This window comes from Liolophura sinensis, chromosome 1 (assembly GCF_032854445.1).
Source record: "Liolophura sinensis isolate JHLJ2023 chromosome 1, CUHK_Ljap_v2, whole genome shotgun sequence".
NCBI lineage: Eukaryota > Metazoa > Mollusca > Polyplacophora > Chitonida > Chitonidae > Liolophura > Liolophura sinensis.
The window spans coordinates 5,933,644-5,957,937 of NC_088295.1; the positions used below are offsets into that span (position 1 = coordinate 5,933,644).

At 41.6% G+C, this 24,294-nt stretch overlaps 2 protein-coding genes across 3 annotated transcripts; one reads left to right on the forward strand and one right to left on the reverse strand.

The window, feature by feature from the left end:
* Positions 1–559: 559 nt before the first annotated feature.
* Positions 560–10,280, reverse strand: LOC135469513 (acidic mammalian chitinase-like). 2 transcript variants are annotated; one of them, XM_064748056.1, is made up of 8 exons: positions 10,007–10,280; positions 7,936–8,128; positions 7,415–7,667; positions 6,629–6,753; positions 6,325–6,448; positions 5,590–5,772; positions 1,880–1,999; positions 560–1,025 (listed from the first exon to the last, which is right to left on the reverse strand). In XM_064748056.1, exons 1-8 carry the CDS (start codon positions 10,179–10,181, stop codon positions 891–893), a joined length of 1,308 nt encoding a protein of 435 aa, XP_064604126.1. In that variant the 5' UTR covers positions 10,182–10,280; the 3' UTR covers positions 560–890. The 2 variants fall into 2 exon arrangements, with proteins under 2 accessions (XP_064604126.1, XP_064604127.1); XM_064748057.1 differs by lacking the exon at positions 10,007–10,280 and adding an exon at positions 8,629–8,795.
* Positions 10,281–12,082: 1,802 nt separating this feature from the next.
* LOC135469539 (glycerophosphodiester phosphodiesterase 1-like) lies at positions 12,083–19,032 on the forward strand. Its single transcript, XM_064748058.1, has 6 exons — positions 12,083–12,359; positions 12,868–13,037; positions 13,388–13,496; positions 13,800–13,892; positions 15,282–15,499; positions 16,264–19,032. The coding sequence occupies exons 1-6, from the start codon at positions 12,105–12,107 to the stop codon at positions 16,421–16,423; spliced, it is 1,005 nt and encodes a 334-aa protein (XP_064604128.1). The 5' UTR covers positions 12,083–12,104; the 3' UTR covers positions 16,424–19,032.
* The last annotated feature ends 5,262 nt before the right edge of the window (positions 19,033–24,294 follow it).

The window sequence follows — 24,294 nt, forward strand, 5'->3', positions numbered from 1 at the left end:
ATTGATTTGACTTGTTTGATTCAAGAGTTTAAACAGACTTCCATCTATTCATTTATTTGATTGGTGTTTTACGCCGTACTCAAGAATATTTCACTTATACGACGGCGGCCAGCATTATGGAGGGTGGAAACCGGGCAGAGCCCGGGGAAAAACCACGACCATCCGCAGGTTGCTGGCAGATCTTCCCGCGTACAACCAGAGAGGAAGCCAGCATCAGCATGAGCTGGATTTACATATACACGGAAGGCGGTAGATCCAGGTTCAATCCTGGGTCGTGTCACACCTAAGACGCTTGGCGTTCAGCATGAAGGGAATAGTGCAACGACTGGTTGACCCGCACCATTATAATGGCTCGGGCAGGCGGCTTACTTGCCTTCGGTAAGACGTCTCAGTGAAGCAACACTAGATAAAAGAGCGGTGGAAATCCGTCCTGTAACAAGGAGGCACATTACACGCACTCAAAGGACTCCGTCAACGTTAAACCCAAAGCACTAACTCATAATATAGTAGGCTATACGTACCGACAATGTTCAGGAATTAAAAAAAACTCTAAGGCATATTTATTATTAGTCTAATGTTAAATGGGATATTGTATTGCAAAATATAAAGGTATAAAATATAAATCTTTTTATATTGGGACAACTGTTTAGCGGATTGAATCTGATATAGATCGTACATTTGGGAGAGATTCTGTAATGAAAATATGAGTGAAGTACGAAATCCGACGGGGTCCTTATGAACGACTGTCTATATCACAGACACTGGTGACGAAATACCCATGCCAAACCCTTAATTGGGGCCTTATTTACCACAGCCAATTGGCAGGGGGCGGAATGCCAACTGGCAAGTTAAGTCTAAAAGTAGGGGTGGTGCTGACGGAATGTCCAAGCTCAAGCTTGAAGGGCTTTATTAACTGTTGTCAGCAGAGGGTATTTCGTTTTCTCTTCTCCCATTCCACAGAAATCATCCAGGTCTAATGACCACACCATGACACCACCGAGTTTGTTCTTCTTGGCGAAGGCAACCTGCAGAACAAGGTCATTTTAAAACAAGTTTGTTATCCGGTAGAGTTACATGCAGCACCTACTGGTATAGGGCCTATACAATGTACACAAGATAATGTAGAGATAGTGGCGATGATAACACATCTTCACGGAAAAAGAATGCCTTTGCTACATATTGGTTATTTGGGGACACATAGTATTTTCCATACTCCTTACAGCGCATTCGTCGCTCTCTACCACTGGCTTTACATCACTGCCACTAATAGACAAGTAATGTGGAGCCTGTGAGACGCGCGTAGGCTTGATTTGGCTTATCCTCATCATTCGTATCCTCTCGCGGAACTAGGGCCTACTGTGGAACTATTTACATGGCATTCATCAGTAAAATTGTTTCAGATTTGGCTTAGAATCATGCTGTACAACCTCTAGATAAAGAGAATGCATGTGTATAAAGTATTATTAGAGAAAAAAAATTGAGACCGATTGATTGTTTTCTGACATCACTGTCTACCTCATCGCCGACGCCCCATGCAATGATCTCGGCTTTGTTCAAGATTTCTGTACAAAATTTGCTATTGGTGGCAGTGACGTAAAGCGAAAGGTAGAGGTCGACGCATGTGCTGTATGAGTACTTTCTATAGGCAATGCGCATGCGCGGAACACTAGGCCTACACGTACATACGGTGTACTAATTAACGGAGTATTACAGAACATATATTGTGTCATGTCTATCGTATATACTGCTACATCTGTAGGCACATTACTGAGGGTTTACGTTAGGTCGTGTTTCGTCCGCATAAACTGTCATAAACCTAAAAACTGTCACAAATACACAGATAAAAAACACAGACATGAAAAAGGTAGTGTACATGTACCTTTAACTTAAGACTCTGTTCATCATCATACCCGGCCCACTGATTGCCCTTCACGGCGAATGGAACCTTCTGCTCGTCACACCACTGCCGCTGTCCTCCTCCGTCGAGCAGTGTGGCAATCTGGAAGTGAGAATGTCAGCTGAGTTCTAGAGAAGGTATACCGAGTATATACTGGGGAGAAGAGGAGAAAGTGGGGGAATACTGTGGCGAAGAGAAGAAAGTGAGGGAATACTGGGGTGAAGAGGAGAAAGTGGGGGAATACTGGGGTGAAGAGAAGAAAGTGAGGGAATACTGGGGTGAAGAGGAGAAAGTGGGGAATCCTGTGGCGAAGAGAAGAAAGTAAGGGAATACTGGGGTGAAGAGGAGAAAGTGAGGGAATACTGTGGCGAAGAGAAGAAAGTGAGGGAATACTGGGGTGAAGAGGAGAAAGTGGGGGAATACTGGGGCGAAGAGAAGAAAGTAAGGGAATACTGGGGTGAAGAGGAGAAAGTGGGGGAATACTGGGGTGAAGAGAAGAAAGTGAGGGAATACTGGGGTGAAGAGGAGAAAGTGGGAAATACTGTGGTGAAGAGAAGAAAGTGAGGGAATACTGGGGTGAAGAGGAGAAAGTGGGGGAATACTGGGGTGAAGAGAAGAAAGTGAGGGAATACTGGGGTGAAGAGGAGAAAGTGGGGGAATACTGGGGTGAAGAGATGAAAGTGAGGGAATACTGGGGTGAAGATGGAAAAACGACAAAATCCCAGGGTGAAGAGGAGAAGGCAAAAAAAAAAAAAATACTCGGTTGATGAGGGGAAATTAGTTGAGTGGAGAGGGCAAAGAGAGGAAATACTGGGGTGACGTGGAGAAGTGAAAAATAGTGGGTGAAGAGGGGAAGGTGAGGAAATTCTGAGGTGAAGAGGGGAAGGTGAGGAAATACTGAGGTGAGGAGGGGAAGGTGAGGAAATACTGAGGTGGAGAGGGGAAGGTGAGGAAATACTGAGGTGAGGAGGGGAAGGTGAAGAAATACTGAGGTGAGGAGGGGAAGGTGAGGAAATACTGAGGTGAGGAGGGGAAGGTGAGGAAATACTGAGGTGAGGAGGGGAAGGGGAAGAAATACTGAGGTGGAGAGGGGAAGGTGAGGAAATACTGAGGTGAGGAGGGGAAGGTGAGGAAATACTGAGGTGAGGAGGGGAAGGTGAGGAAATACTGAGGTGAGGAGGGGAAGGTGAGGAAATACTGAGGTGAGGAGGGGAAGGGGAAGAAATACTGAGGTGGAGAGGGGAAGGTGAGGAAATACTGAGGTGGAGAGGGGAAGGTGAGGAAATACTGAGGTGAGGAGGGGAAGGTGAGGAAATACTGAGGTGAGGAGGGGAAGGTGAAGAAATACTGAGGTGAGGAGGGGAAGGTGAGGAAATACTGAGGTGAGGAGGGGAAGGTGAGGAAATACTGAGGTGAGGAGGGGAAGGTGAGGAAATACTGAGGTGAGGAGGGGAAGGTGAGGAAATACTGAGGTGAGGAGGGGAAGGTGAGGAAATACTGAGGTGAGGAGGGGAAGGTGAGGAAATACTGAGGTGAGGAGGGGAAGGTGAGGAAATACTGAGGTGAGGAGGGGAAGGTGAGGAAATACTGAGGTGGAGAGGGGAAGGTGAGGAAATACTGAGGTGAGGAGGGGAAGGTGAGGAAATACTGAGGTGAGGAGGGGAAGGTGAAGAAATACTGAGGTGAGGAGGGGAAGGTGAGGAAATACTGAGGTGGAGAGGGGAAGGTGAGGAAATACTGAGGTGAGGAGGGGAAGGTGAGGAAATACTGGGGTTAAGAGGGGAAGGTGAGGAAATACTGAGGTGAGGAGGGGAAGGTGAAGAAATACTGAGGTGAGGAGGGGAAGGTGAGGAAATACTGAGGTGAGGAGGGGAAGGTGAGGAAATACTGAGGTGGAGAGGGGAAGGTGAGGAAATACTGAGGTGAGGAGGGGAAGGTGAAGAAATACTGAGGTGGAGAGGGGAAGGTGAGGAAATACTGAGGTGAGGAGGGGAAGGTGAAGAAATACTGAGGTGGAGAGGGGAAGGTGAGGAAATACTGAGGTGAGGAGGGGAAGGTGAGGAAATACTGAGGTGGAGAGGGGAAGGTGAGGAAATACTGAGGTGAGGAGGGGAAGGTGAAGAAATACTGAGGTGAGGAGGGGAAGGTGAGGAAATACTGAGGTGAGGAGGGGAAGGTGAAGAAATACTGAGGTGAGGAGGGGAAGGTGAGGAAATACTGAGGTGGAGAGGGGAAGGTGAGGAAATACTGAGGTGAGGAGGGGAAGGTGAGGAAATACTGGGGTTAAGAGGGGAAGGTGAGAAAATACTGGGGTGAAGAGGGAAAGGTGAGAAAATACTCAGGTGAAGCAGGGAAGGTGAGAAAAAACTCAGGTGAAGCAGGGAAGGTGAGAAAAAACTCAGGTGAAGAGGGGAAGGTGAGGAAATATTGGGGTGGAGAGGCAAAGGTGAGAAGATACTAATGAAGAAGGGAAGATGAGGAAATAATGGCGTGAAGAAGAGAAGGTGAGAAAATACTCAGGTGAAGAGAGCAAGGTGAGGAAATACTGGGGTGAAGAGGAGAAGTTGAGAAAGTACAGCCTACTGTGGTGAACAGGGAACGGTGAAGATGGAAAGGTGAGGAAATACTGAGGTGAAAAATGGAAACGTGAGCAACCACTGAGGCGAAGAGATGAAGTTGAGGGAATACTGTGGTGAAGAGGGGAAGGTGAGACAATACTGGGGTGAAGAAGACAAGATGAGAAAATACTGTGGTGAAGAAAAGAAGGTGAGGAAATACTGCAATGACGAGGGAAATACAAGGAAATACTGGAGTGATGAAGAGGAGGTGAAGAGGGAAAGGTGAGGAAATACTGTGATGAAGAGGTGAGGTAAAAAAATACTGAGGTGAAAAAGGGAAGGTGAGGAAACACTGCAATGAAGAGGGGAAGGTGCGGAAATACTGCGGTGAAGAGGGAAAGGCGAGGAAATACTGAAGTGAAGAAGGGGGAGGTGTAGAGAGGAAGGTGAGGAAACACTAGAGTGAAGAAAGGTGAGGTGAAGAGAGGAAAGTGAGGAAATACTGCGGTGAAGAGGGGAAGGTGAGAAAATACTGAGGTGAAGACGGGGAGGTGAAAAAGGGAAGGTGAGGAAATTTTGGGGTGAGGATATGAGCTGAGTTCTAGTGAAGGTGTACCGAATATATACTGGGGAGAAGAGGAGATAGTGGAGGAATACTGTGGCGAAGAGGAGAAAGAGAGGGACAACTGGGGTGAAGAGGGTAAAAAAGAAATACTGAGGTAGAGAGGGTAAGGTGAGAAAACACGATGTATTGAGGTGAATAGGGAAAGGGGAAGATGGGAAGGTGTGAAAATGCTGTGGTGCATGAAGAAGAGAAAGTTCGGAAATATTGGGATATGGACCCAACGGACTAAAGTGGGGGAAGTGAGGAAAGAGCCGGAGGTAATCAGGGGGTTGACAGGCCGATCAAAAAGTGGAGGAAGTGAGGAAAGAGCCGGAGGTAATCAGGAGGTTGACGGGTCGATCATAAAGCGCAAGGAGTGCGGAAAGAGCCGGGGGTAATTAGGATGTTGACGGGCCGATCATAAAGTGCAGGAAGTGAAGAAAGAGCCGGGGGTAATCAGGAGATTGATCAAATCAAATCATTAAATGTAAAAATGAAACAATGTAATTTCTCTCTTGAGTTACATTTACCTCATAGTAAGAGAGAATGCCGGGTTGTCGGGTGTACTTTCCGGCTTGTCCCACCGAGGCCGGATCGCCGGGGGCTGATTTGGATAAGTTTTTCAGGGTAAAATCGTGACCGTACATTGCCAGGCCCAGGTTGATCTTCTCAGGAGGTGCTCCTTTACTCAGCCAATGTTGAACTGCCCAGTCCTTATGACAAAACAAAGGAAGGTGCTAAGTCGAATTTAAACCAAACAGCATACCCGCAGAACGAAAGTGGTTCGTGCACCCTTAGGATCTACTGCTCCTCCAACATGTAACTCTGATGCGAGAATATTTGTCCCATCACTGCGCAAAACAGTAGTATTTTAGTCTGGTAACTTGTCTCAGAGAACTTTTTTGCGATACCCACGTTAGGTGTAACGAAGGGTCAGGGATAAACCTTTTTGCCTTTATTCGATATGTTTTAAGATATGTTCCTTCGACGAATACGACCATTAGAAAGCGTTTAGAATTGTACTTGAGGTTAACTCTTAGGCTTAACGTTACTGCTATTAAGAAGAAGGCTAATATAAGAAGGAAGGTCCGCTGTCCGGATACACTGTCGTGAATAGCATGCACCTTGGGCCAGGTATATTCTCACCATATACAATTGAAGGGTGGTAATACGTGTACTTATGGAAACCATGGGAAAACCACACAATTCCACCTGAAGACAGCTAGTCTAGCTTCGTGTTTTCTGTTACATGTGTTATGTCTTACCATGTTGAGTAGCTTCTGGTCGCCTGTTTCGTCTTTGCGACCATACAGAGGACTGTTAAAGCCAGTGAACTTCTCCCAGGCGCCGTGGAAGTCGTACGTCATCAGATTTAGCATGTCCAGCGACCTGATCACGCGCAGAATATACAGAGAGTTAACTTGTGAAAAGAGCTGGAGATTTCGTCAAATTTGATCAGCGTCAATTTATTACAGAATTCGTTGCATCGTTCGATGTTAAATATTGTTGTTGACATTTGAGTTCATGTTAATGCGCCTTGATATCAGACATATGTAATGATTGACTCACTTGGATATTTCGGGGACGTCGTAAGCGGAATCGATCTCTTTTTGTCCAGCACCCACAGCTGCAGAGAGTAAGAGGCGGGGTTTCCCTGTTGCCTTAGCCTCTGCCTCGAAGGCCGCCCGTAATTCCTGTGAAGGCGAGAAGGTAATAAATTATCTGTTTCATTGTTCCTTAACGTCAAACTCAAGAATTTTTCACCTACACGATGATGGTCAGTTTTATGGATGAAGGAACCTGGAGTGCGCGGTGTAAACCACCGACCATTGGCAACTTTCAGACGAACTTTCCCACGTGTGACGTACAGATATGCACATCTCAGTGAACGTTAGGCTGCTTATTGTCACCAAGGCCCCACGAGCAGACGCGTGAGACGTTAGAACACTGCAGGACGTCAGATATCAATATGCACTTCCATTACATGTGAGACGACTGGGACGCTGCAGGACGTCCGATATCAATATGATTGCACTTCCACTGCTGAAGACTTTGGGAACATTCCAGAACGTCAGATATCAATATGACTGAACTTCCACTACGTTTGGGACTCGATAGAACGTCAGCTATCAATATGATTGCTTTTTCATTACGTAAGACGTTTGGGACGCTGTTATCAATATGACTGCACTTCCGTTTGACTTGAAGACAAATATTTTAGTGGACTTGAAGAATTGGGCTTACAAACGGCATTAGCGCCACTCAGCGTGAACCAGTTGGACCATGCACGTGAAATCAGACAAAACAATATTTCAAAAAATCTTTGGCATTAAAGTACATGTAATGGCCTCTTACGGTCAGCAAGCTTGTGAAGTGGGCTCTGTCCTCGGGAGGACTTCCCCGATTGGCTGGATACTCCCAGTCAATATCCAATCCGTCAAAGTCTCTCTTTCGCAGGAATTCGATGGACGTGGTGACAAACTCTTTTCTATTGGCTGCCGTCTTGACCATGGCTGTGAAGGGGGCCGATCCCAGATTCCAGCCTCCAACAGCCAATAAAGTCTTTAGCTTAGGGTTGATCTTCTTCAGGTCATTAAACCGGCTATACCTATACGAATTGCATGATCAGTATCAGAATTATAATGTTGGTATTACACATTGTCATTATACAGTTAATTTAACATTTATATCATTTGACTGCCTGGATCTACTAAGCTTCACCGCATGCGCAATACCTACTGACGATGGAGACCAATCGGGGTTAAGAAAGACTGGGAATGCTCTGACGTCACAGCATATACATGTTCTTTAGCATCCTTCACAACAATGAAGATATATCGTTATAAATAAATGAATAATAAATAAATAAAACTTACATTCCCTTCATCCATGGCGTCGACTCATCATTCCACTCAAAGGCCTTCAGTTTATTACCGTCGAGCTTGGCGAAGGCGTATACCCCGTGGGTGAGTAAATGGGGATCGACATTTTCGGGGAAGAATTTCCCGGTTCCGGGCCGGTACTGGGACCAATTCGTGTAATAGCACACACAGCGGTACTCTGCCGGGTCTGAATCAGGGAGAATACACAGAAATAACAGCGCCATAGTTGGGAAGGTTCCGTTCAAGTGCAACAGGCTATGAACACATGCATTCTATGTGTAAATCGATAGACCTGTGTTTTTTGCTTCAGCTGCCAACTGCCTGCAATTTTTCCTTCTGGCGCAGGCAACATGATCACGAGTGTATCTTAATCTTAACTGCCAAACTGTTTACCGCGTTAAAGTTGTGACAAACATGTACCTCAAGAATTTTAATTTTATTACTAATAGTTATCTTTCTTCACAAAAACGAATATCAGCATTTAAGGTATGGAATGATCTCCGATATTAGTCTAAAACACCTTCGTGATCTTGGGAGCCAATCTTAATGGCGTCACATATTCCTTGGTAAACCGTTAAAACTGCACACGAATGCTTAGAGCAGACTAAGTCACAGGCAGCTTTTTAAGGTACCATGCAATATTAGTTAATGTAAATGACTCAAAATGTGAGACCAGATATAGGGTACCTCTCTCAAAGTGATCAGAACGTATCTGTACGTCTGCCCTCGCCATCTTCCGCGGCAATGACACAACTGGTCAGACACCAAGTATTATAAACTTCCTTGATATTCAGTTAGACAGCTCATAATCGGAGGTATATGTACATAGCTGAGCTTATACAACCGCCTTATCTCTTGAACAACCACACAGCTATAAATAGATAATGCCCCGGCCACTTGTAAATGGCGGGTTATATACGATGGTTATCCATTTCACCACTGCTGTCACGTCTGGACTACATGCGCAAGTGACGAGAATGTAGCTGTGCATGGTTACAAAGAAGTTTTATAATTTCCTGCAACGATGAAAAGTCCCCGAGACTATATTCGCATAGCTGACGCAACCTTAATATTTGTACACAGTGAGTAGGCCTAAACATGCAGCTTACAGTTCCGGTTGACAAAGCCTCTGATAATAGGCTACACACGGAGCCTGTAAACCCCTGCTGGCAAATACTAACCCAATCCATACATCGTCAGGCACTTATATACCAACCATCCTCACAAGGAACCAGTTCAGCAATGAATACATTATTACCCAGTAATATCGCCATCTTTCCTTGTAAAAGTTTAAATAAAGTAGCGAAATATATAGTACTGAGACAGCATCTAGAACACATGCATCTATATAATATAATGATGACCATGTAATAGGCTATTTGTTGATAGTCGGAAATATGCCCTATGTTTAGTTTTTGAACACCATGTAATACGCTAAAAATGCCTAACGGTTGGATTCCTATGTATTCTCGCAAATTTGTGTTGATCTATTGAACCTTTCATGGCTTTGATAAGGCATCTGGATGTAGCCTTCGTTAGGCCCTATATATATATGTGGGTCAAATTATCGATCACTAAAATCTCAGTCTGTATGAGTTTACTCTATATACGTGTACATTCTTCTCATCTCCTCAGAGCTCAATTAAGTCGTCCGATATGAAGTAGGGTAGGGTATACATACCCAATGTATAGGCTCTGTAGGTGTCATATAAATACACGTAATAATGGTTCTGTTTCGGGGTACAGGACTATATTATATACAGAATATATACTCTTCGTTCATGCACACCTTGTGGAGCCTCGCTGATGACGTTTAAGTACACGTATACATGTGTGCAATGCAGGCCGACAGACATCTCAATCTGCCAATTGCCAACAGAATCAAAGGCAGGCTTGTACCCATTTTACGTCTGACATCGTTACCTAAGTAACAATTATACCTTATATTCATACAGCATGGGCATAATGCATGCATGGTATGTTTACTTGCACATACGCTATTCTTGATGCATTACATTGCCAGACTTACTACCGACACACACTTGCTCACACAGAACTTGCTTACCTGTATCCGCCATGTTTTTACCTTCTGAAACCTTCATTCCTGGGCCTGACTCACGGTCACAAGTGCGGGGTTCTTTCAACCACCTGACCGTGTTTTCACACAGCCTGTCTGCCACTCCTCGGGCCGCATACATGTACACAACAAAGTAAACAAGCATTGGGTCGGCCCCATACATACACCACCCACGTGACCCTTACGGTTTACTGGTCACATTATGCTTCCCGGTTTGATGCGGTAACCCCCTCATTCTTAACGCAGTAGCAAGACCCGTTCTTAAACTAAAGCACAAACATTCAGGTTATAATCTTGAACGCACATGATGATGCTCCTATAGGATCTATAGATGTGAGGGCATGTCGCCTTACATGTATTTATAGGTCGAAATTTTAAAAAAATGATGATAGGCCTATTTATCGACGCCATAATGGAGAATTATGGAAAAAACGTCCAATCGAATTTTTACTGCTATTTTAGAATAGCCCAAATAATTACCTCTTCACAATTAACATTGTGAGTGCGTTTAAATTCGGATTATAACTTTTCGAAAGTTTAGAGTAATTTTAACACTATAAATAGTACATGTACGATGTAGCCTACACTTCTGACATTTACTGAATTCAAACGTGCGGATTGTCGGGTGTTTCCTTCGGGCTCTGCCCTGTTCCCTCCCATCATAATGCTGTTCGAAGTGGTATAAGCGAAATATTCTTGAGGAAATTTACGGCGTAAAACACCAGTCAAATAAATAAACAAATGAAGTACCGAATTTATTGATTTATTTGATTGGTGTTTTACGATGTACTGGTTCCCAATAATATTTTACTTATTCGATGGCGGCCAGCATTATATATTGTGGGAGGAAACCGAGCAGAGCACGGTGCGTACCCACGATCGACCATCTGCAGGCTGCTGGAAGACCTTCCTACATACGACCGGAGATGAAGCCAGCATGGGCTAGACTTGAACTCACAGTGACTACATTGTTGAGAGGCTCCAGAATTTTAGTTCAAATATCACAGCACGTAAGAACTACTACCTTCTATATCTAGCTATAAATTTACAACTCTGTATTGGTCTCACCAGAAATTGAACTCGGATCTCCATAGCTGAACTCCAGAGCTTTATCGACTTAGTTAAAGGTCAGTTGCCGTTTGGAACGCATGATGCCTCCTGGTAAAGGTGCCCAAAGACTGTGAAAGACAAGCAACAACTTATACAAACCCACGAATGGTCGTAGGTTTCCCCGGGGTTCTTCCTGGGTGTCCCTACAATAATGCTCACAGTCGTCGTGTGTTCTAAAAGAAGTGAAATATTCTAAATAAAAACACTATGGTGTTCAGGCCTAATTGCGGGAAAATTCCATAGAGATGGCTGCATGCAAATCCCTCTTTGGGCCTAACCTTAGAATTACCTTAATAAAATGTTAACGTTAACGAAATCCGAGCCGAGTATGTCCGGGTCATGCGGGGACTTGTGTATTGGAGTTCTAAGCCAAAAGTTATGCAAAATGCCCCGGTTTCTGCAACCTAGGGGCACACCTAGGCCTACACGTCGTCCTACATGCACTTCAAAACTAAATTCCATCTGTTTTATTACATGCAGTGGTAAACTAGCTGATTCGAAGTTTGGCATGTTAACGGCTACACCGGTGTTTAGAATAGGGTTCTCTTTAAACCTAATCCAGATAAATACTGCGCAAAATTCCTCTGAAACGTAAGTTCGGTTAAGTTTTATTATGACACACATGTAGTTTTGTAGGACTACGTACTATTGCAGAGAGAGCAACATGTCAAATAAGGTTAGATTATAGTGAAACATTTGTTGAACACTCTGATTTGCTATATTCTAAAGCAGCCAGGCAATGATGATGGCTGTTACATACATATACACACATACATACAAAATATAATTCTATGGTAATAAGTACGTCATATTTCATGGCGCTGCATTAAGTGCTAACGTGTATTACGTTGTACATGTACATATATCTAACGCGCTTGTCTAGAGTAGCCTCCCTTTAAGACGTTTCCTCAAAAGAAGTTGAATAAGTCCATCTTGTCAACCAACGCAGCAGTCGATCCGGTCGGCCGGGTTAAAAATGGTTTCAGTGAGGACTTCCACCTTACTGATCAATCTTTTCATTTTCTTTGCCATTCTTAGCACACTTCTAGGAACTTTTCTGGCGTTGCCATTTTTTATAGCAGCTGTGGGATGTCTATTTTATTTCCGCTTTGATCAAGTGGAAAAAGAGGCGTCCGATGAAATCTTGGTATCGAGAAAAGGCCCACATATCATAGCTCACCGCGGCGCCAGTCTAGATGCGCCTGAAAACACTATCGAAGCATTTAAACTGGTAATTGTTTGTTCTGACAGTTCTCTTTCATAGTTGACGGATATGCACAAATGAGTGTAAGTTGTATTGTTCCATGCAACACAGCTAACTTGAAGACACAAATAACTTATTTAATCTGGTTACCGGTATGATGTTCAGTTCCTGTCATTTGTCCATTTTTAAGTGAAATACATGTATGTACCACCTCATAAATACAACCTTAAGATGCACAAAATGGTGTTCTCGGTCGACTGTTCAGACAAAATCAGTTTTCAGGGCGTGATTTCAGAGGCTGTTAACAAAGAGAGTGAACGGGTAACATTAACGTCAAACGTAACTGTCATGACGACACATACTGTAGACATATGTTACCATAGTAATGTCACTTTACGTAGTGTTACACCTTCTTTATAACAGGACCCCAGGCTGTTATATTTTAATATTTTTAGAAAATAAACACAGCAATGAAATGAGTGGCCTTGTGAAGCTGCATGTTGGGATTATGTGTGACATTGTCTTTTGATGGTAGGCTTGTAAAAATGGTGCAACTGCAGTCGAACTGGATGTCGAATTTACACGGGATGGTGTGCCAGTAATATTACATGACAGTACAGTTGACAGGACAACTAATGGCACAGGAGAGATCAGCAGCTTTACTCTGCCAGAGCTTAAGGTTCTTAGGGCATCTGCTATCCACAGGTAATCTTCTGCTTAGGTGATGATGATGTGGAATAACTTCATTATGCAGGATTATTTTTAAACACTGGTTCTGGGTGTAAAAATATGAATTCTAAACTGACTTGCTTGTACCTTGAAAATATTTTATTTATGTATTTATTTCATTGTATTTCATATTGCTGTACTGAAGAATTTTTCACGGATATCATTTCATTTAGTTTAATGAGTGGTGGAAATGATCTAAAATACTCCAAACTAATCATGCATGTTAAGTGTTATGAACATGTCTTGCGTACACTGTCCTATGGTATATACAGTTGCTTCCCAGTAGTCCACTTCTATTTTCATGAATGTTATATTTGTATTTGCAGCAGTAGATTTCCTGATGTCCGCATACCCACCTTAGAGGAAGGTGTCAGACAATGCTTGCACATGGGAATGAAGATTTTCTTAGATTGTAAAGGCATCAATGCCTCAAAAGTAAGATTCAGTAGAAAGTTATTGTTTGGAAATGATATACCTCATCATTTAGATGTGGATAATGGTGTAATCTGGCAGTAAACAAGGCTTGAATGGATCAATTGGTGTATGACATGCTTGTTGCTAGTGTTTCACTCAAGCTGCTATGTCATTGTTTGTCAGTATAGTACCATCAGTGAAGTAAAGTATGTGTTGACTATGTTTTAATGACTTTTCTCCTCTTTTCTTTTTAAATGTGGTTACACGTGTACATGCATTAGCTTTTCACTAAGTACATGTAGCATACTTTGATCTGACTTGCAGACTGCTGACACCATTGCAAATCTCTTCCAAAAGTATCCAGACTTGTATGGAAATGCTGTTGTTTGTTCGTTCAACCCATGGATTATTTTGAAGGTAAAAAAATTAATAAAACAAAATGAAGGTTGTTTAGGTCAGTTTGCATGTTATGTTTTTTTGTCTTGATCCAAGTATAGTTATACAGTCTATACCTCTCAAAGCACAGTGAGCCTAGATTTCTAGATTCTAATATTATAAGTAATAATATTGTTTTATTCCAGACATATACAAGTCCATGGATATAGAATAAAAATTGCAGCTGTCTGTGTGTTCACACAATAATCTGTCAGTTTAGGCAGTGTAGGTTATATTCTTGTGTGACCATATTCTAGTCTACAGAATTTGATTGCTTTTTCATAAGCGGTCACAAACATGGACATTCTTACATGTTCTGATTGCTGCTGTTATGTATGACTATTTAACGTCTTCATGTACTGTTAGTCTGCGGACCTTTGTGTTATATGTTATAAGCATAACAGGCCCTGTTATATATGTACAGTGCGGACCTGGCCGAAAGCACCTTGTTCAATGCTCTGTTTATTTAACTGGATGTTCATTGGCTGTTAATTCTGTGTCTAAGAATAGTTGAATCCACCTGGCACGTATATAAGCCGTGTTTTCTGTGCAGAGTGGAGGTATTTTTTGCTGCATCCACTGGGAGCCAGGAGAGTGTGCGACGCTCTCGTATCGAGTCCATTATTTTGATATGAGCTGGTGATGCCAGTTTCATTTGGGAGGACAGTTTTTTATGCCGGCACCGTTTATGTACCACAGTAGTACTGATGTCTGGTTTATGTGAATTTCTGCGGAAGTCACGTTTATTGGTGTTCGGATCTTGATTATGATTATACAGTGTGGACTGTGTAATTTGTTTAACACGCTGACCTCACCTGACCGACAAGGTCGTCAAGGACTCTAAACTGAAGTTTTCAGTTTTGCAAAGGACGTTCGTTCTGCCACAAGGTGACATTACTCCACGTCTCTGAACGGCTCGTTTGTGAGCTTCTGCGGGAGCTGTGACTGATCTGAAGTGGATTATACCTCCATGCCTGTATTTACCCTGTGTTGTGCTCTGCGGGTGTGACGTCATTCAAAGGCTTGACTGTTCCAGTTCTGTGTAACCTGTGTACTGTGTTCGTGTTCGCTAACCTGGCGAAGTACCTGTCTAGGACAATTTGTGACTTGTGTGAATTGTGTGTTTATCCCATGGTCTTTACATTGGATTTCCTGGAATACATTCCTTGGGATGCAAAGGTGAACTGGAAACTTGTAAAGACCGGTAATACTGATGTGTATGTTGTTGTTGTTGAACTGTCTGTAAAACTGTACGTCTCATTTTATATATAAAGCATTGTTTACATTGTAATATTGAGTCACTGAGTCTGTTTTCTGTTGCCGTTTTCAATACCGTAACACTGCCAACTGCTCATTACTATGTTGTTTCAGGTTCGCAGAAGAGATCCCTTGATCGTGACAGCTCTGACACATCGTCACCATTTTCTCTCTATTAAGAGCCCAGGATCAGATGAACCACGATTTGCTGAGCGATGGAAACAGTTTTTGGCAGGTCCATTGGATATGCTGTTAGAGTGGAGTCATAATTCCTGGCTTTGGTATCTCTGTGGTAATTCTGCTTTCCTGGCTCACATTGACCAGGTGTCTGTGTAAGTACACACCTTCCAGTTGCACATTGACCAGGTGTCTGTGTACATGTAGGTACACACTTTCTTTCTCACACTGACCAGGTGTCTATGTACATGTAAGTACACACTTTCTGGATCACATTGACCAGGTGTCTGTAAGTACACACCTTTCTGTCTCACACTGACCAGGTGTCTGGTTCATGTTTCACATTGACCAGGTGTCTGTGTAAGTACACACCTTTCTGTCTCACACTGACCAGGTGTCTGGTTCATGTTTCACATTGACAAGGTGTCCGTGTAAGTACACACATTCCTGGCTCACATTGACTCACATTGACCAGGTGTTTGTAGTTACATATTTTTGTAATTTGATTTATTTATTTATTTGATTCATGTTTTACGCCATACTCAAGAATATTTCACTGATACAATGGCGGCCAGCATTATCGTGGGAGGAAATTGGGCAGAGCCCAGGGGAAACCCACGACCATCCGCAGGTTGCTAGCAGATTTTCTGATTTTAACTGCCAAGCTGTCAAAAATTGCACACCTCCCTTAAGACCAACTCTGAACATATGTTTGTAATAAGGTATTTATTTTGTGATTTGTTTATCTTGTGTCATTGATTTTCATGTCATTCTCGGTTTAGAAGTTCAGCTTAAATCTGGGGGCCAGAGACTTTGAAGAGGTAGTAATTAAAATTAGTGTTGAGAAGTTACCTGTATATATACATATATAGCCATATATCTACTTCTGTTATTATGTATTATGTGTGCATGTTTTCAGGAACTATGTGAATGGCTGGCGTGCCCTGGGTGTCAGCGTTTTGGTGTGGACAGTGAATGAGCCACACCAGAAGGAGATGTGTCTGAAGTCTCTAGGCTGTCCCTATCTCACTGATACACTGACAGATTCAACAACTAAACAACACTCCAAGAGGGAATAACCAAAGGCGTGTGAGTTGAGGTACTGGTAGTTTGATACCATGTTAACAAGGGAGTAGGCAAGATGTAGTGGAAAGTGTAGATTATTTTTCCTAATTATAGTAGATGATAAAGCCTGAAGACTGTACTAGTCAAGTGCTTCAGTGTGATATTACATGCCAGAAACTATGTTCTAGAGTATTGTTGTCTTGTCTGAATTTTTTCTTTATATTACCTAAATTACCTCTTCTAAGTTATGCTAACTTTAAACTTGTCTACTTCGTTGGTAAATCTGGGCATTGGGTGTAACATACTGTGCTGCTTTTGTGTAGGTCTTTATGGTGCCTTGTGGAACCCAGATTCATTCTGTTCATGTGTAATTTCCCTTGTAAAGCCAAGGTTCTTTCTGTTATTGTGTTAGTGCCTTGTGGAACCTAGGTTCATGTGGTAATCTCTCAAAGAGACTTGTGGAACCCTGGTTCTTTTTGTTCATGTTTAATAGTCCCTTGTGGAACTGAGGTTCTTCATGTTCATTAGTTTGTCTCATGGAGTCTTGTGAAGGTCTGATTTATGTGTTTAATAGTCCCTAATAGAATCCAGATTCTTTATGTGCATGTGTTTAAAAATCCCTTGTGGAATCCAGATTCTTTCTGTTTATTTGTTTAATTGTACTTTGGATTTTCAGGTTCTTTTTGTTCATGTGTTTAATAGTCTCTTGTGGAATCCAAATTCTGTTTATGTGTTTAATAGTACCTTGTGATTTTCATGCTTTTTCTGTTCATGTATTTAATATCTGTACCTCTTGGTGGAATAGAGGTTCATTGTGTTCATTTGTTAAATAGTCTGTTGTGTAATCCAGGTTCTCTCTGTTTATGTGTCTAATAGTCACTTTTGGAATGCCGGTTCCTTGTGTTTATGTGTTTAATAGTCTCTTGTGGAACCAGATTTTTTGTGTTCCAAGAGTTGAATAGTCCCTTGTGGAATACAGGTTCCTTGTGCCTTATGGAACTCTGGTTCTATCTGTTCCTGTGTTTATGTGGATGTCCACATGTTAGTCCTTAGTAGTACAGCCATGGTAAATTCAGTTCATGCATTCAGGTAAGTCCCTTATGGAATCTTGATTCTCTGTGTTCATTTCCAATTTTTTTTGTGTGTGATAAACCCATGAACAAACATTTCGTTTCAGCCATGTTGTGTGTTTTATTGTTCTGCTGTGCTCTTTATACAGTGCTACATGTATGACATGGTTTTAAGTGTAGCTTGAACTACATTTTGAAAGAAATCTCCTAAATAACCATCTTGTTATATATAATGCATATATGCGCTAGATTTATACATGAACAAACGTTTGTGTAATGTTTATGGTGTGCATTTGAGCCAGTTTTGTTGTATATACAGAAATGTTCAGTACGTGTTTGTTCAGCAATCTCTGCGATTTGTTTAAGCATATGTTGCATTATCTTGGGACTATCAGTCACTTTATTGATTTATTTGTGATATTAAAATACTGGGTGATAGATCTTTCCTGTGACTAACTTGATGGTATTATTGATGTTATTAAGAGGGTAGCAAACATAAGCACTACATGTTTACAGCAGAGGTGATCCCGCTGAAGACATTCTGTAAGAAAATGAGCATTTTGTGAACCCAGCATGTGCATGTATGTGCCAGGGCTAATATGTGCTTATTACATACTGGTACTGTCCATCACATTTTGTGCTGGGTTTCATGTATAAATGTATGTATAACATACATATCTACTATATACATCTCTATTTGGTTGTACATTGGCCAGAAAAAATAAAATTCAGTTAGCATTTTTGTCAAATCTTTTCACATTTCACTTGTGTCCGAGGATGTTTCAATATTAAACTACTGACCAGGGTTTTAATCTTTACATGACATTAGATAATGTGATGCAGATTCATTGTGGACCATTTCTCCTCTATGCAGGGTGTACATCGTATATCCTGAAATGGGAATTTACTACATCATCACACACATGCCTTAGACATATAATCTTCTGTTAAAGGCAGTGGCAGCAAAAATACAAAGTTGACATCAGCTGAAAGACCATTTCATTTCAAATATGTTTTTCATTATGTTTTATTCTTAAAATGTAGAAATGTAGCAGTAACAAGCATTTTAGGTGTTTCAAAGTGAAGTGATGTCAGTGAGACCTGTTTAGGTAGTATGGCCCTATATGTCCACCTGGATTACTTGATATTTACTCAAACTGAAATGAAAATGTTTAAAGATATTGTTTGAATCAGAATGAATTGTCTGATATTGCATTACAGATTTTGTCAGCTTTGTATTTTTGCTGTTATTTCCATTAAGGTGTGAAGTCAGAAGAAGCTTGTTGACAGTCTTGATTTTTTCTTTTTACCTGGACGATTTAATGTAGAATTTCCTCATGAGGATGATCATTATTTTCGACATCAGATCATTTTATATTATGTTTAACCCTAATTGTGATGAAATGTTTGAAATTTTATTTTTTAATCTAACCAAATGTGATGATGCTTTACCTCAACTTTTTTGTTTAGTACATTGAATTTCTTGCCGTTTGCACCGTAAAACACTAAAAGTCTGTATTCACAGTTGTAAAATCAATACAGCTTTGTGTTTATAGCACAAGACATGTCTTGTTTATTCTGGTTTGTTCAGGTTTCTTACAAATGCTAGACCTCTTTGTCTTCAGAATTTGGGAATGATATCTTTGGCAACCGCTGTCACAGATATCGGTACACGCCCACATCGTTTCACAGTTTGGACACGTGGGTATGGTATCTTTGACAGCTGCTCTCTCAGACATCGGTACACGCCCACATGGTTTTCACAGTTTGGACACTTGGGTATGGTATCTTTGACAGCCGCTGTCACAGACATCGGTACATGACCACATGGTTTTCACAGTTAGGACACTTGGGTATGGTATCTTTGACAGCGACTGTCACAGACATCGGTACACGCCCACATGGTTTTCACAGTTTGGACACTTGGGTATGGTATCTTTGACAGCGACTGTCACAGACATCGGTACACGCCCATATGGTTTTCACAGTTTGGACTGTACGGAATGGTATCTTGACAGCCGCTGCCAAACGTCTATACATGCGGAATTGGTTTTCACAGTTTGGATACTTGGGAGTGGTATCTTTGGCAGCGACTGTCACAGACTTCGGTACACGCCCACTTGTTGTTCACAGCTTGGACACTTGTGGATAACATCTTTGGCAGCGTCCACAGAGGAAGGTATGAGGCAGCAGCCGAGGAAACATCTCTAGGTAGGACATGGAAAATTTTTTATTAGTAGCAGTTTCACCCGGCAGAATCAGAATCGTCAGGTTTAAAAGAGAAGACGCCAAAATGCAAAATTTAACTAGTGGTTTTTTGTTATTATCCCTTCATCAGATTGGTAACGGACATATATCTGTGCAATGGCATAACCTAGCCACTCCATTATATATAAGAGAGTTTCTTTATAGTGGCTTAACCAAAGGTTGAGTAGATGTAAGTATTCTGTACACGAGTACATACACGAGGACAAAGAGCTCCATAAAGACTACAACCCTAGTCCCATGTCAGACAAAAACAGCACAAAGCCTACAACCCCAGCCCTATGTTAGACAAGAACACGATAAAGGCTACAATCTTAATCCCATGTGAGATGAATGCACCATAAATACCACAATCCTAATTACATGTGAGATACGAGCACCCCTTAAAACCTACAATCATAATCCCATGGGAGATAAGAGGACCATAAAGACTACAGTCCATATCCTACGTGAGGCAAGAGGACCATAAAGACAACAATCCTAACCCATTGTGAGATAAGAGCACCATATAGATTACAAACCTGTGACGTGACGTAAGAACTCCATAAACATTACAATCCTTATCCCATGTGAGATAAGAGCACCATCAAGACTACAACCTTAATCTCATGTGAGATAAGAGCACCATAAAGACTACAATCCTAATACCATGTAAGACGAGCACTGTTAAAGACTTCACTCTTAATCCAATGTGCGATAAAAGCACCATAAAAATTACAACCCAAGTTCTATGTGCGGTAAGAGGTCTATAAAGACTGCAATCCTAGTCGCATGTAAGATAAGAGCACCATAAAGACTTATACTAGTCCATATGAGATAAGAGCACCATAAAGACAACAACCCTAGTCCCACGTGAGGTAAGAGCTCCATGCAGACTACAGTCCTAGTCCCATGTGAGACAAAAGCTCCAAAACGACTACAACCCTTATTCAATGTTAGATAAGAACAGCACGAAGACTACAACTCCAGTTCCATGTGAGATATGAGCAGCACAAAGACTTCAATTCCATGTGAGACAAGAACAGCACAAAGACTACAACACTAGTCCCATGTTAGATAAGAAGAGCATAAATACTACAACCTCAGTCCCATGTGAAATATGAGGAGCATAGAGACAGCATGTGAGATAAGAGCTCCAAAAAACTACATTCCTAGTCCCATGTTAGAGAAGAACAGCACAAAGACTTCAGCTCCAGTCCCATGTTAGATAAGACCAGCACAAAGACTACAACCCCAGTCGTATGTTAGACTACCCCAGTTCCACGTTAGACAAAAAGAACACAAAGACTACAACCCCAGTCCGATGTTAGATAAGAGCACAAGACTACAACGCCAGTCTCATGTAAGATAAGAACAGCACAAATATTACAACCTCAGTCCCATGTAAGGTAAGAGTCGGCACAAAGGCTACAACCACAGTCCTATGTTAGACAAGAACAGCACAAGACAACCCTAGTCCCCGTCGGCCAACGATTAGCCCTAGTCCCATGTGTGATAACAGCGGCGAGCAGGCTACATGTACTAATAATTCAGAAACAAGTTAAATGAGTTGGGAATCAAGAGCTTCGTACACAAATGTCTGATTTAATACAGGCTCGAATTTGATTGGCCAGTGTAAGAGATAGGCCACTCTAACTTATGCTTAGCGTAAGCTGAATATGAGGTATGGTAGATTTATTCAAGGGTGACCTAGGATGTACGATTTAACCCAGGAAACCTTATATCCAGTGCTTCGATTCTGGATCCCTTTAACGTCAAATTGTCAGAAAAATCAAACAGATCCAATGAATTTTGTGTGAGTTGCTTGAGGAATTACAGTGTTAATTCAGCCTTTATGCAATGCAAATGTTGTCACATTTCAAAAACGTGAATTATACTAATGATTATTCATTTATCCGTTGCAGAAAACTTCGTGTATTGTTGATTATTCATTCTTTTTTCTGAATTGGACAATATTTTTATCTGATTATTATTTACATGTTGCGATTTTGCTGCTGTCAGACCCGTTATAGCGTCTTATCAGTGTTAAACAGGCTAATGAGGAAATCGGAGACTTCCCAGTTCTGTTTGATCACAATTGATCACTTTTGTCTCCCAGTTCTTTCGACAATTATCTAAATAGGACTTGTAGCGTCGGTTATTTGTCTATTACTTTTATTGATCAACACCGTTTTTTCGGCATCGTTATGGAATTAATCTTTATATTTCGGTAAGAAAACTCATTACTGCGTGTCTCGTTTCAGTGGCATTTATTGTGGAAGACCCTATCTATTTCAGCTAATATTTCATAAATGATCTGCGTAAAGAAAAAAAATTGCAAAAAATCCACAGCTTCTAAAAGGCCTACTGATTTCTGATAACGCAACTTCCACGACAGACTCATGTATTATATGAGGGCCAGTATGAAACCACTTTATTATGCGTTGAATATCTTGACTAACTCACTCATATAGGTGTATATACTTCTAAAATCTGTCTTACTTTGTATACCGTATAGACCTATATCTTCACAACCACAGCAGCTCACCACCTAACATGCCTAAAGAACAAATGCAGGTAATGTCTAACCTGGGCCTGGTCATGTCGGCCATCTTACACCTATAATGTATCTAATGATCGCGAGTATATGTCTGTGTGCAATTGTACGAGATGGAAGTGACGTGCATTTACGTGCTGTTGGCGGAGGCAATACACCACGGTCACGCATCACGTCATCTACTGATCCCAGCAGTTGAGACTTCCCTGCAGCATGGCCCACATCCAATGACCGCTAATATACACATATACACATTAAGCAGCCATGACAGGGAGCACAGGCAAACAGTTATTTCCTTACCACTTATAGTGATGACTTCATCATGTTATGTTTTCGGGATTTATTTCAGCTTTTTGAATGGGGATTTTGAATTGTACTTCATGCTATTTTTTTTTTTACACTGGGTGAGAAGTTATTTAAGAAGATTTTGCAAATTAAATATTTATCAAGTTACACGAATAGATAAAGGTGGTTCAACTCGTTTAAGATGTTGAACATCGCCAGGTATCTAAGCACGTTTCTTGAATCTTGACATCAAAGTTCCAACGCTTTTGTAGCCTGAGTACACTGACCCACTGGGTCGTGGGTTTTATGGGGTCTGCCCGGTTTTCTTCTACTGGCCGCCGTCATAGAAGTGAGATACTGAGTACGGCGTAAAACACCCATCAAACAAATAAATAAACACTGACTGGTGTGTGCACGCGGAAATATCTGAATAAACCCACGCCATAGTGATGGTTGCTCAACAGCTATGGTAATGGCGTACTAATCGCTGTGGCATTAATGACTATGTAAAACAATAAATTATTTGAAAAAAAAAACCATTCATGCATCAACCACAAAGCGAATGAACTTTCCAGTCAATCAGCCATTTGCAGCAGAATCTTCAATCTAGCTTTTTACAATGACAGCAGAATATCGGTACTCTAGTGCCAGATTCAGGGCTGATTAACAAAGAATGAGCTAATAAACGTTTGGGTTTGCAAACCGCGTGCTTCTTTCAACAGCTCCTCGCAAAAAAAAAAGAAAAAGAAAAAAGAAAACAATATCTACAGCACCCACAAAACGCTGTAGAAGTCTCTGCTTTGATAGATATGTGCACAGTTACACTGTTATCTTTGTAGCCATATACGTTCCTAAAATCAATACGTCATTATGGCTTCCATTTTCCAAGCGTGAATTAACCTAGACATTGTTCTCGTTGCCTATCGGACATAACGTATATGGATGTAGAGAGCCCCATGGGTAACAGTGCAGTGAGGTTACGATACTTATCCCACAACCAGTACAGGGGTGGCACGAGTTAATAAACACAAGAGAAAGAAATTACATCTCATCATTCAGAAATCACAACATTTTAACTACAACGGCAAATCTCTTAGCTAACAGGCACCAATGGCTACACACAGAACACAAAGGGGAGAAAGTGTAAAGAAAGTTATCTTTATTAAAAAGAAAGAATTTCTTGTAGATGGAAATGAAATGTCTTACAGACTTTCGAAATATAATTGTGTACATCTGACTTTCTATCGATTTGTCTATTTTAAGAGTCAGACGACTATCTGTTAAAATGTCATGGATGGTCAAGATCGTAATGTAATGTATGGGTTCTCCAATACCTCAGCAGTAGGTGAATGCCTTGACTTTGCAATGGTTGACCTTTTCCCGCACAGTGGTGACTGGTGTCCAAGTTGAATAGACCGTTGTTCCTCTCACAGTGACTGGATAATGCGCTATTAGCTGCCCACGAAAAGCCATCGCAAAGATAAGAATAGACTGCAGAGTTTCTTTACTTTATGCCGGAAGATACCGCTAATGTTTTGATGGACTTCATTTTAGAACCATTATACACCTCTTGAGTCGTTGGAGGAAATCCTCCATCTTCCCAATCCCCGCCTGTCATGTGCTGAAGTGATATCTTGTTAATGTCACTCGAAGTTATACAGTTACATTTAGTGACGTTTACGATATAGGAGACAGGTAGATGTAAGACGTCCTCCTCCTTTCAGCGATG